At 44.6% G+C, this 13,918-nt stretch overlaps 1 protein-coding gene across 3 annotated transcripts in view; it reads left to right on the plus strand.

The window, feature by feature from the left end:
* Positions 1-13,673, plus strand: part of ILRUN (inflammation and lipid regulator with UBA-like and NBR1-like domains) — a 29,652-nt gene extending 15,979 nt beyond the window's left edge. For all 3 annotated transcript variants that reach the window (XM_084301915.1, XM_084301917.1, XM_084301916.1), the window contains exons 3-5: positions 1,258-1,455; positions 3,802-4,130; positions 13,176-13,673. In XM_084301915.1, the coding sequence (XP_084158041.1) occupies positions 1,258-1,455; positions 3,802-4,130; positions 13,176-13,211 (563 nt within the window). In that variant the 3' untranslated portion in view covers positions 13,212-13,673. The remainder of the gene's footprint in view (positions 1-1,257; positions 1,456-3,801; positions 4,131-13,175) is intronic.
* Positions 13,674-13,918: the final 245 nt, after the last annotated feature.

Genomic DNA, 13,918 nt, shown 5'->3' on the forward strand with positions numbered 1-13,918 from the left:
CTTTTCAGATGAGGCTTCGTGGTCAGCTCCCCCACAGCAGCCTGAGGTCAGCTCGTCGCTTGGCTCCTCTTTCAAAGACCTCCCGATCTCAGCAGCGTTTCCAGCCGGAGCAGTATGTCCCTGACTGAATGTCCGGTGTTCTTTGCTCGTGTTGTGATTTCCCTGCAAGACAGAGGTCCACGAATGAGGACTTGAGTAGAAAACCAGTTCCTGCCATGTCTTCACCGAGGCATCCGCAGGGATTGAATTAGCAGGCGAGCTGCTGCAGGGGATGCTCCTCGAGGTAGCCTGAGGTCAGATCAGCAGCCACCGTTCTCGCCTCGAGTGCTTCCAAGCTTCTTGGTGCATCAGGCTTCCCTTGGCTGTTCCCTTCAGCCTCAGCCAAGCAGAAGGTATTCTCAAAGTCATTGGCTCAGGCCCGCCACATTACTGGAGGAGAAGCAAAAGCCAATTCTAAGCTGATTTTTTTTTTTTGTGAGTCTTGGAAGCACGTTACTTTTTGTCTGCCCCAGAACTTGTTATCTTTGGCGGAGATGGCTGTGTTTGCATGCAGTGACTGTTCTCTGTATCTCTGCAGATTGCCAGGTCGCACGGTCAGGCCCAGTGTCTGCAGTCTAAACATTGATCTCCACAAAGAAATCGTGTTCACAGTCCTCTCCACCATTGCGCAAGGCTGAGAGAAGGGTTGGTGCAGGGAGGGGAATAAATCCGTTTAGAAAGCAGTACCAGCTCTTCAATTGTAATTTGAAGTTTTTGTTCCTCTTGAGACTAACGGACTGAAAAGGGAATTCTTATCTGAAAAAAAAGGTTTCCAGCGCTTTGGGTTAATAACACGTGTTTTGACATTGCAAGGCTCAGGAGCTGCATGTAGTGAGGCAGAAATGAGGAGAAGTAAAACTAGGTCTGACCTCTTTGGCTATGGCATTTGAAAAACACATGTGAATTTCAGTTCTGTTGATTTTTTTGCCTTTTCAGCTGTTACACAGACTTTGAGATTCTTGCTGTGTGAAGAGCTAGAGATTATTTCAAAAGAAATACGGGTTTTCCTGCTGGTCACAAAGTGGACCAGTTATGCCTTGTCTGAAAACTGTGTTCTCCTCTGTCAGTTGCTGACAATGCTGCGTGTATCTCGGTATTCCTTTGACTGTTGAACAATTGCACAACTGTTTTGATGAGTGTGTTTTATCCAGTCTCATACAAACACGTATGACTTTTCCTGGTGCATCATCACTAATTTTTTCTTCTGTTTGATCCCAGGGACGGAGGCCTGGCCCCCAGGGGTTTGCCTGAAGTATGTTGGGGGAGACCAGTTCGGCCACGTAAACATGGTGATGGTCAGGTCCCTGGAGCCCCAGGAGATCGCAGATGTCAGTGTTCAGATGTGCAGCCCCAGCACAGCAGGAATGTATCAGGGACAGTGGCGAATGTGCACTGCCACAGGACTCTATTACGGAGGTGAGCGATCCCTTTTCTGGCACTTCAAGCTCTTCTTCATGATATTCCCGTTGTAAACAGAATGGATGCTCCTGGCCCCTTGTTGGACACCCTCCTGATAACCAAATTGTATCCCTAAATGTATTTGTGTGATTTATTGTAATGGCTGTTGACATGAAACCTTACTGTACAAAGATGTAAGAACCAGGCAGCTGCGGTCTGATAACCCTTGGTTTCCATTTTGTAAATGTTCTGCTCCACAAATCTGGGGGCCAGTGCTCCTTGCTGCAGGTAGGCCTTTGGCAAGCTTTGACTAAATGCAGGAGGAGGGTAGAGGTCTGCTGGCTCTGAGGCTAAATATAGAAAACAGAAAACATCGAGTGAGCTGCTTTGTTGTCTTGGTCAGCACAGAACTGTTTTCTAAACACTGGAACAAATTGCAGATCACAGAGCTCTTAAAAACAAAGAGGCTTGCACAGTTCTCCTTGAAACTCTTTCCCTGTTGGAATTTGTTCCAAGTTTTCCAGTGCTGAACATCATGAACTACATACAGGCATAAAACCGAAGTGGTGAAAACCCCATCTGACACTTGGTAAAGGCCCAGGTTTCAATAGTTAAACTTAGTGCATCTGCTGGGAACCACTTTTCTGTATTTAAAAATCACTTTGGGATATTTTTCATGGTGCCTCAGGCTAAGCCACCAACATCTTCATTCATTCGGAGCCATTTAGTGATTTTTAGCCAGCTGTAGTTTATACTGAGAACATCTTTGTGCCTGTTTTGGCAGTTGGGCGTATCCCAAGTCCCCGGGTTTGAGTGAGAGATGTTAGCACTCGGAGTCAAAAATAACTCTTTGCTCTGTTTTTTTGGCAGAATTGTCAGCGAGTGTAAGACTCTTCTGTGTTGAAAGTGGATGTAACTTGTCCCTGAAACGTGTGCATAAATTAGGTTGAAAGGCCTGTTCAACTTGCATTGCCTGCTGCGGGCCTGTGCGGTTATTAATCCAAGGTTTTCCTACACGCTGACAAAGAAGCAGGCTAAGGGCTTACTAAACTTGCTCAAGTTACACCTTTTGAAGGAAAACTACCTGCAAATTGAAATTGGCAACTGAGCTTTGAATCAAAGATGCCCTTCCCCGTGGTAGGTTGAATCCCTGGTGCTTGTTGTCTCCCACAGCTCAGGTCCAGCTGGGGGTTGCCTGGTGTCGGTGCACAGCTCTGGCATGGTGCTGGGGTCCTTAAACAGCCGTGGTTTTGTAAGGTGGAATCCCACTTGTGGTAAATTGGGTCACAGAATGCAAGCTAATGAGCGACATTCAACCTGGTGAAGGGCTGGAAGGAGAGCTCCAGCAAATGAAGGCTGCTCTGTGAAGCAGTGGTGGTGTAAAGCTGCGCAGCGAGGGTAGCTGCTGCCTCCTGCCCCCAGCCAGCACAAAAGAGCCCCTTGTAGGTTAACGCTGCAGAAAAACTGGAACCCGAATCCCATGTGACGTGAGGTGCTGTTATTAGATCTGCTGAGATGAGATAAGGAATTGCTGCTGTTCTTTTCAATTTTCCCTCTCTGTGCAGCAAAACAAAACTGGAGCACATTTAATGGAGGGGTGGGGAAAAAAAAAAAAGCAGTAGGACTGAATTTGGATAGGTCCCAAGCAATGTATTTGTGTAAATATGCCACAGTGTTTGCATGAAGTGTAAATGAAATGGTAAGTAGAAAAAACAATCTTAGCTATGTACAAAAGACACATGTGATGTAAGAACTGTAAACACACACACACATACATATTTTAGCCAGTTGTTTGCAAATTTGTGTAATAGTCTACCAGTCTGTGCATCTTGTCTACCTACTGTGGATGTTTTGGAACTGAAACAGATATTCTAGTGTGAATTGTCATAAACCTAATAACCTTCCAAGTTTTTTTTTTTTTTTTTTTTTTTCAGAGCCAAACCTTTTAATGCTAACCAAAACCCATGACCTTTTCTTTGTCGTCAGAGCAGGAGACTGGGAGTGATATCGCCTGGCTCTCATTTCAGACTTGTTGCGTAGCCTTGGTTAAAGTCACTTCAGGTTTTCTTTTTCAGTGCATCCTATTGGTAATCTGAAGTATGGAGTTTCAAGTCATCGTGTCAGCTTGTTTTTTATATGTTCTTACCTGGTTCCTCCAAGTTCAGTAGGAGTAAAACTTAACTGATTCCCTTGAAGGGTTGGACTTTATTTGTTTCTACCCAGTACTTCTGATGCTTTATAAAAATGTGTTATAAACAATCATTTTGTTGCTATTGTAAAGAAATGAGTTCATACTTTCTCCTTTTTCCCACCTCTCCATAAACTCCATCTATTGATGACCCGCGTGTCTTTCATTTTCCACAGATGTCATCTGGGTGATCCTCAGCGTGGAAGTTGGAGGACTTCTAGGGGTAACACAGCAGCTGTCATCCTTTGAAACAGAGTTCAACACGCAACCGCATCGCAAGGTAGAAGGAAACTTTAACCCGTTCGCCTCTCCGCAGAAGAACAGGCAACCAGATGAAAACAACCTAAAAGACCCTGGGGGTTCCGAGCTAGGCACAATCAGCAAAAACACGTGGGGGCCTGCTCCTGACCAAATCGAACAAGATCAGAATGGACTGTCACAAAACTCTGTAAATCTCTCCCCCAGCAGTCACTCGAACAACTTGTCGGTAGTGACATACAGTAAGGTAGGTGCCCTGGGCGAACAGGAGAATGGGTAGGTGATGAGACTGGTGTATGTAATAGTTCTTCGTTACAAACTGCAAAGCCCTTCCCTTCTGCTTCTGCCAGACCTGCTAAGGAAGGTTTTGAATTTGACTGTCTGACTCTGCCAACTCCTCATGTTATATTAAAATACTTTTGCCTCTGATAGACTCTACCAGATCCACCTTTTTTTTTTTGTTTTTGCTTCAAGTCCTTCTTAAAGTTTATATAATCTTGTCTGGGTGCTGTAACTATTAGTGGCTGGGGCCTACTCCAGCTGCATATGCAGATAAGTCAAAATATCTCTCAAGATGTGCTCCTAAGTTTTTACAGAATTAAAAAAAGAAATGACCACACCCCAAACCTAAGATTAACCAGATAACTTTTTTTTTTTTTTTTAACTGGTGTGGAGTGACTACAGAGCTCAACATTTTGATCCCAGAAGCTATCTGTCAGGAATGGTCAGTCAGAGGACTATTCCTGTCTGTGTCCTTGTCCTGTTTATAATTGTAGGTGACTTTTAAATTATCTTTACTTTAAATCTCTCTCAAAAGCTTGCTTGGTGGATGCTATAAGAGTCTGAGTGATATTTTGACTGTTTTTATTTGCTTGTGTGTGACAAATGAATAGCAGGATTATTTACAATTCAGAATCCACCTGTTAATGCAGCCAGTATGTGTAGGTGTGTATTGTCGTATGTCAAACTAGTTTGATTTTTAAAATCCTTTAAAAATGCTTTACTGTACTTTAAGCAGGCTGTGTAGGACAATAACACTTGGTTGCTGAATGACTTAATAAAGCCCTAATATTAGTTCACCTACAGCACTTTAGTTCCTAACTGGATGAACTGCCTGTCCTCTACCAGTGGATCATATTTTAGTGGCCTACTTTGCACCAGGGCTATGCTTTTTTTTTTTTTTTTTTTTTTTTTTTTTTTTTTTACTGCTGGCATGCTTGGGAATAACTGTTTGACAGACTACCAATCACCCATTTTGTGTTTTGCACCCCAAAGATAATTTTTTATAAGCTGTATTGGTTCCTGCTTCAAGATTCTTGCTCATTAAACATGAAATGGATGGCTTAAGCAATGAATAAAAAAATAAAACCTTTCACCTATCAGTTCAAATGCAGTCTGGGTTAACAGTGACCGAAAGTCACTGCTGTTTGATGGTTTCTTGGTGGATAGCAGTGCCCGCTTTCATTGTGGTGTTTGCTGGAGGGACGGACCATCCTCTGACTTGGCAGAGGCCACCTATGTGCTGACACATCTCCGCATAAATTCCATCTCAGGTCCGTTGGGGGTTGTAGTATCCCAGCGAAGGGTGGGGACAGCTCTGCTCGTGCATCAGTCAGTGAAGAGTAAAAATCAGCTGCTAAGTATAGCTCTGAGTTGATGGAATTAGCTAAGCCTTTCACAGCTTAACACTAGGCTTTAATTTAGGTGAGAAAACTCATTTCCACTTTCAGTGGTCAGATTTAGGCTTGGGTTAGCTTTATTTTTTCCCCTTTGCCCTCTTTCTCCGAGTGCAGGCTTAGCAATTGCTTCATCGTTTGTTTGCACTTGCAGGTGGGCAGATGTGGCACTGCTCAGAGCTGCGCTTCCGAGAAAGTTCCTGCACAGAAATTCTGGATGTGGGGTTTTGGCAGCAGCGTGGCCTTCGTTTCTTCACTAGGTCTCCCCTGTGGAAAATTCCTCGCCCTCCCTACTGAAATGAGAGTGGTGCGGGCAACAAGAGGTCTGGTGTATCAGCAGGGGCTCCTGGCTGAGTAGCAGATTTTGGCCTTTTTTTTTTTTCAGGAGGAGCATAGGTGTAAGAAACATGTACCTACTGGAGGTGCAGAGAGCATAGCCTGTGCCAGATGTTCTGTGGAGAAGAAAAGCCAAAAAGGAGACAAACAGTGCCAGAGATATTGTTGATAAATTTAAGAAATATGGTCAGGCTAGTAACCCAAAGTTTGTGAGTGTTACCCCTATGAGTTGTTATAACCTAACCTTGGAGGTAGGGCCTTCTTTCTCTTTTTATTCCTTTTAGTATCTTCAGAATATTCATAGGGGGTTTTGAGGTAGATTTGATATAAAAGCAGAAATCTTGCTCCATTTTTTTCCTTTTTTTAGGAAGGGTAGCTTTTGGAGACAGGATAGGCTGTGTAGAAAGTTTATAGATCTTTAAGGTTCTTGAGGTTTTTATTTCTAACGTGCTGTTTCTGTCTGACATCACACCAGTTCGCTGTTGCTTTGAGAGCCGTTCCTGAGGTAGGTGTGAGGATCAGAGACCTCCTCCAGCCGTGCCCTTTCCATGCAGGGCAGGAAGCATTCTGGCATTGTTGCTCACATTGGTACCATCCCTGTGGTGCGATGCTCTTTCTGCAGTGAACAATTTTTGTAGGTTTGGCATCCTAAATACTTGGTCTCATTTAAAACTATCAGGTGAACAAGCTTTGCCTTTCTTGGTTTAGGCCGAGGGCCTTGCAGCCCTTCTTCCTGCAAGCCGGAAATCCTTCTGGAAAACATTTTTTCCCAAAAAAAATAGGTAATGTGTAAGTGGGATCCCCAGCTGGGGCTCAGATTAAATGGAAAAGGGCACGATGGGGGTGGTGTCAGAAGTATTAAACTGCGTGGGCTGCAGGTGGTGGTCGGGCACCTGCTGGTAATCTTACCAATGCTTCAGCCTCCCATCTCCTCCTCCTCCTCCCTGGGGACTGGACCTGTACTCTGCTGCTTGTGGAGGGTGAAAGAAAGCTACTACATTGTTGTCTTCTGATTGAACATTGACCTGGAAGGCTTCATTTTAAGTTCTAGGAGCAGACAAAGAGCACTGGGGGTTGGTAGTGTAGATAGCTGGATATAGGATACCTGGATTGTACTTATATTGGGCAGAACATCTAATATTTTTCATGCACCCAGTTAGTGGGGTGAATCCCTGGTCATATTTAACACACCGTTTGGTGAGATGCAGCAGAGGGGATGGTTAAAGCTCAGTTAAGGCCTCTGTCCTGCCTTTAGAAGGAGGATAAGCCCCTAAATATTTATCACATCATTGCTGAGGCTTCCATTCTGCCGAGAGACTGTGAAGGGCCCCAGCCACACGGTTGCATGAGACCATGAAATCTCTGAGATAAAACTAGCTGTTCCTTGCGTCTGCCACTGTAAAACATGCTAAAAGCCTCAAAGTTGCCAGACCTTGTCTGTGTTAGTTCTCTCTCTGGTGCAATTGAGCAGGTGGAACTTGTCCTCTACAATTCCCCAGTGGAGCCAGGATCTCGGTGCTGCTGATGTGCCATCTGCTGCCAGATGAGATGAGTATGTCAATGTTTCACACGTGGAAACGGCCGGAGTGCTTTGCAGAGCACGTGGTACAGATGCTGTGCTCAATGAAACAAACTTTCCTAGAGAAAAAAAGGCACCAAATCGCCTATAAGCAGATAAGATGAAACCTGTGATACACTTGAAACTGTGATCTTTGTTCCTGCTGTAGTATATGCCTTCCTGAGGCCACCCTGCCTCACCCTATGAAATAAACTGCTGGAAGGCTGTAGATCAGGGTCTGTGTTCAGGGCATTGCTCAAAGCATGTTGTATATCCATTCCCCGGGGAGTTTTTGCATGTTCTTAGCATTAAACATGTGCGGGATGGGATGCTTATCTTGGGATAGGGATGAGTTTGTGTTAGAGTCCAGATATACCCATGCATGGGTATTTTATTCTCCTCTTTGGCAATCACTTTCTCTCTGTATTCTCAAGAGAGATGAGGCTAATATAGCCTCCTTCTATTTACTCGCTCCTGTCTCATAGCAACACTGTCGAGGTCACTGCTGCTCTCTTGTGACAGTCTTTTACACTAAAAGCACAAGATGCGTTCTTATAGTGCCTGGGGATTAGAGTTAAATTTCTTAACGAAGGCAAGAAATGTACAGTTTAAATGTCTAAAAAGCTCTGGGGTGGATAGCCATGTACTGACATTCACATCGTACTTGTCACTTCTATATGAAAATAGATGTCTGAATCTCTAGCTGAATTTAGCTGCCTGCCCGTGTGAGTCGAGGTATTGCTGCTTGCTGTGTAATGCAGAAAACTGCATGGGGAAGTTCTGACCTGCAAGGATTCACCTGTACGAAACAATTTGCAGAGTCATTGCCATAGCAAAAAATGTTCTACAACTTGCCTGAGGATAATCCAGCTTGCTCATTGCTCACAATACTCTTAAAAGCCCGTATAATAGAAGCATTTTGGAATTTGGGGTCAAACTCTTACCACCTTTTTTCCCCTGCTGTATTTACGCTCCCCATCTTCATTCTGTGTGCAGCTGAACTCCGATCTGTGCTATTTGACAGCAACCTGTATGCAGGGGAAGCCCAGCGTCCCTCTGTCCTTACAGCCTGTAACTGGCCTCTCCTCTCTGAGTTTAAAAGTTGCTGCTGCTCCTGGAAGCTTCTTCCCAGACCAGGACGCTCCAACTTGCCTATTCCTGGAGTACCTCTCTAGACTTCAGACAGAATTTTCTCTACTGGAAACTGTTTGGGTACCAAACCGTATTTGTGGGTAAGGAATGAGCCCTAGAAACGCACACCCCCCTGGAGAAGAGAAGCTCCTGTTCTGGTGTCTGGGCTTTACACCAGGCCGGTTACCCCATGGTTAAATTTGTTCAGAGCAAGTGGGAGAACGTCGGGCTCCAAACTACTGCGGCGAGCCTCTGACAGCCAGACTGCTACAGCGTCTGCAGGCTGAACTGACAGTGCATGAGCTGCTTTGCTTTTGTGGTGGAAGGCTAATGTTTGGATGCTGCATGCTAGCTCAGCCATGAAAACCAACAGTCCCCATGCCTTCGGACTGTGGGAAATGCCATATAATGTGATTTTTAGCTTGACTTAGCTCCACTGCAGGCCGGCAGTTTCCCTGTTTTTCTCTCTGCAGACTAAAAGCTTGCTGTTAAGTCAGAAAAACCAAGGTGCTGCATGGTGGCTTACTCACATCCCTGAGCCCTCTGCGCTCCATCAGCTCCGTGCATCTCCAGCAGCTCTGAGGGGGTCTGAACTGCTGCACCATGTTTGCACAGCATGCATAGAATTACAGGAAAAAAAAAAGTGCTAAATACTTTGTTCTTCTGCTTGTGTTGAGCTTTCCTAAGTTAGCCGAGTGTGGGTTGGAGGAGCAGTGCCCAGGAGCAGCCTGGGGGACGTGTAGCGCTGGCTGATGCTGTCGGTGTCTGCTGGGAGCCTCCTGCACTGCTCTGCAGCTGGGCACCAAACTCCTGTCTCTGCTCGTGTACCTCTTCTCCATCTTGACTCAATCCCAAAGGTGAAATAAAGATAGCTGTTTGAAAGCCTGTGTTGTGATGGTTTATGAAAGATCCACTTAAGCTTGGTTTCGTTTTGGTGTTACCTCAAAATGCTCCACTACTCCACAGCTGTGTTTAGAAAGGGGATGGCGTGCTCCTGTTCCCTCAAATCACATCCAGGTGCCGTGGATGTGAATGTGGAGGCTTTGCTGTGCTTGGTTGGTCCCCAAGCACAGGTGTCTTCATTTATAGACCACCACATTTACAAAGGCCTTTAACTTTCCAAAACCTCTCAATTCCCTTCTAGACACTGACATCAACCGATGCTTTATAACAAAAATTAGCATGTACAGGCTTCTCTTGAAAAAATCATGGCCCTCTGTTCTCCTGCATTTGTCTGAATAGCCGGCATGCTTTTTGTAGCCAGTTAGCAATTACTTGTGGGGAAGATGCTAGAAGAACTGAAAGTGAATTTGCAAAGCTGCAGCTGAGCTTTTCATAAAAGCAGTGATCTCATTTTCAGAATGGAAGCGAATTCACCAAAATAGTGTGAGTAGTTCTTCAGCTGGAATAACTGGGATAAAACTGCACTTGTATGCAGAATTATTTTTGCATTTTATGATGTAAAACCTTGCGTACAAGGGATAATTATTCTCAAAAGTGTCCTGTAATGGAGGTTGGTATTTGCATTGTAACAGTAACTGAAGTCCTTAGGTGCCAAGACACTATTATAACTGTGTTGAATAAATGTAATAAGAAACAAATGCTCAGTGAAGAGCTTGCATCTAACTGAAGAAGAGGAAAAAGTATTGAAGTGTGCTTATTTTGGGGGGAGGGAAGGGTGATAAGAGTTTCTTGCTGAGGGATGGGTAAAAAGGAAAAGATAAAAACCACCTGAATAAAATGACCTAGCAACATGTGGTAGGAACTGAACTGAAATCTGTTTCTTCCTACCCTAGTCCTGATGATTTAACAAACAACACAAAAGCACAGCTTAGTGAACAGCCTTTAGAATCCAGAAATTTAATTTCACAAGAAATATATTTTTTCCCCTGTAAATATCCAGAAGAACTTGAAGTTATATGCTTCCTGCGGTGATGCTAGTTTAAAACAAGTTCTTTTCTTCCATGCAGGAGCTCTGTTAGGTGTGATGTGAGACCAAGCCCACGCTCTTGGTCTTAAAGAAGCAACCTTTAGGGTTTTGTAAGTTCTCATATGCACTAATAAATCTCAGGGGTAAATGACCTGCGGTGAAAAGCTCCTTGTATGCAGAGTTACATTATGGTAATCCCAAGACCAAGGATTTTTTTTTTTTTCCTTTTTGGTGAGTTTCATTCTACCTTCAGGCAGATGGGGAGCATCTTGCTCTTGAAGTTGCTGGAGCAGGGCGAGGAGCTCACGCGGAGCTGTCAGCCTGCAAGCGGCACAGAGCTGTGGGTACTTGGTAACGTGACTCTAAAGCTGAGCTAAATTCTGACTTTAATTAACACGTTATTAGCATAATTGTATAGCTTTGAATTAGGTGCTGCAGAAAACAACACCTGGAGATCCAGGGGGTTCCCTGAGAACGAGGCCAGCAGCCGCTTCGCATGGGCTGGCTGCGCACACGAGGACTAATGACCTGTTCTCCTGTCTGACTTCAGTGCAGGGCTCTGGGCTGTGCTCTCATTAACTGCGTTAATCCCTTTGTCGGGAGGTGCTGCAGGTGACTTGGTTTATGGCAGGCTCAAATGAGCCAACAAAAAGGTTTTGCTGCGGAGCGGGGAGCCCCCAGCAGAGGGAGCAGGCAGCTGGGAGCACTCAGTGCGCGGAGCACCCCTGGGAGGTTTGGGAGAGCTTTGCCAGTCGGATCTGCAAACAAAGCCTCTGTGCAGCTGATTAAAAGGTGAAGCAAATTGTGGTGAATGTCAGTGCAGGTGATCAGCCACAAATTCAGGTTTTTGTCTGCAGAGCAGTACTGGGTACAGCAGCTTAGCCCCTTAGAGGCGAGACTATTTAGGATCTTGTGCCTAGCATAACTTTCCTTCTGTATCCTTTATCATTTTCTGTGTGCACATGCACCCGTGACTCTTCATGGTACTTTAATGCACAGTTTCCCTTCTGCTCTTCGCCTTCCCACTGTTTCAGCAACAGTATTTTTAATTAACCCATTATTAATGTAATTGTGTAGCTTTAAATGAGATGCTACAGAAAGCAGGACCTGAGCGGTACCTGAAGATCCAGAAGGTTTTCCTGAGAGGTTTCCCAGAGGTTTCCTTCTGCTCTTGCCCTTCCCCCAGTTTCATGATGGTATTTTTTTTCTAAGTGTTGGATATCTCAGCCTCAGTCTTCTGATGGGAACTGCTGCTTTCTGCGTGGAACTGTTGGGGAATCCATTGGGATTGTTGTCTCCCAAAGAGCTTGGTTCCCAGTCTGGGAGTGCAGCACCTTCCTAGGGCTGCTGTGTGCTTGGTTTTCCGTCACCTGCACATGTTTCTGGCTACAAGCAGTAATTTCCCAGCTCCCAGTCTTCTTTTCCATGCTCTGCACGCAGTGCACAAGATGTCCTGTTTAATTGTTTGCTATTCCTTCTCTCTTGGATGACTTCTGAGAGCTGTTGGGAGATGCTCCATTTTGCTATTGCCTTCTATTTTGCCATCCAATATATCCTAAAGAATTAACTTCTCACTAGCTGCAGCAAAATCATCAGCTCCTTGTAGTGCTTCCTTTGTAGCATAGATACCCAGCGGAGCTCTTGAAATTGGGCTTTTGCAATTCAGCTTGAGCTACTGCAGTTGGCACTTGACGTGAGTTGTGTTAGACTCGTTTCGTGGCTCACACAGCGAGGTTGTTGTGGAGCTGCAGTAGGACATGCAGGAAATGATGGTGGGTTTGGTGTGTTGTTGTTTTTTTTTTTTTTTCTGAGATTTTTCCTGCTAAAGGTGAAATTGTGAAAACTTGAAGCCGTTACTGTCTTAATGACATAGAAGGGCTTTGTGCTAGCTGTGCTTTTGGCTAACTCATCAGGATGCTCATAAGAAGTTGGGCTGCACAAAATGAGACTCTGACGATGAAATACAGTGAGCTCCTCTCCCTCGTCCCGCTTCTGACCTGAGCATGTCCTTGGGTGTTACGGGAGGATTTTGTGTGGTTTGTATCTTCAGCATTGTGACAAACCGAGCAGCTCTGTGGCTTGGGAGATCCCTTACCCGCCTGTCGGTCTCCCTGTTCTGCTTCGTGATGAAGGACTGGCCACTTGGTTCGAAGAATAGAATAACATTATCCTGAGAGAGCAAATACATCGCTGGGAATGTGGACTTAAAATCCTGGTTTTCCTTGAATAGCCTCTACTACCTGTTAGGGCCTCTTAGCTGCTTGCTGTAATCTTTAGAATACGCCTGTGAAAGCGTAGTCGCTGGCTTTGCAGGTGTTGTGGCATCTACAAGCAATTTTTGCTCTGGGGTAGAAAATACACCAATTTTCTTGGTGCAGTAGCACCTGAGAAACGTTTTGCCTGGTTTTAACCTGGCAAAGTAACATCTGAAGGAGGTAAGTGGGTAGCACCTGGCATCTCCCCCTGGGGGACAGCTCTAAGCACCGAACCCTGCATTTTGTGAGTGTTTCCTAAGGCTGGACAACAGAGGTGGCTTTGGAGGGCAAGGGGTTGCGTTGGGGTCAGCAGTGTGGGATGGGCTGGTTGGTATTTGTAGGCGTACGCTGATCACTTTTATTTCCTTACCAATTAAAATTGATTATGTCTCCAACTTTTTTTCAGGGTTTCCACGGTCCTTATCCCTTCGGACAGTCTTAAAACACAAACATACAAAACGGGTATCGGCAAGAAGAGAATTTAAAGAACTGACTTTTGGGGGAAGGGAGGGGGATCCACGTGGCAGACAGACACAGCGTGGACCCCCCTTCTCTGCCTCCATGTTCTGGATAAAGAAGAAAATAAAACAAAAGCCCAGTAACTTAAGACTAGCTGTTTCCAGAGGAAAAATCTAAGTATGCATGTGTGAATGCTGAATTTCAGGAGTGGTGTTTAATGCTATGAGAAAGAATATACCAACGCCATGGATTTTTTTTTTTTTTTTTAGAAGTCATTCTCACACTTAATTAGGTAGCTTAAAAAGAAGATTTAAAAATGAAAATGAAAAAAGCCATCTTTAAAAAAATATTTTGCCTACAGAGCGGTTGTAGTTTGAGCAAATGTTTAATTTCTGTTTGTTTCCTGTTCATATTTTTTTTAAATAAGGGACAGCGTGCATTTTTATGGAACTGTCATGTTTTGCTTGTTACCGAATGGGAATTTGCTTAGCATCTTCTGGGTTTTGTGCGGTGACTTGTTTTTGTTGGATGTGTTTTAATGACAGGTTGGGTCTGCACCCAGCTCTGCATTTTTAATATCACCTTCTGTTTATAGTTACCACCTTTTTAATCTTAATTCTTCTTTTTTTTTTTCTCCCTTTTGGTTTGGGTGTTGCTGTTAGTTGTCCTGCATGTCGCTAGAAACCCTGC

Source organism: Netta rufina (assembly GCF_964035555.1).
Source record: "Netta rufina genome assembly, chromosome: 26".
Taxonomy (NCBI): Eukaryota; Metazoa; Chordata; class Aves; order Anseriformes; family Anatidae; genus Netta; species Netta rufina.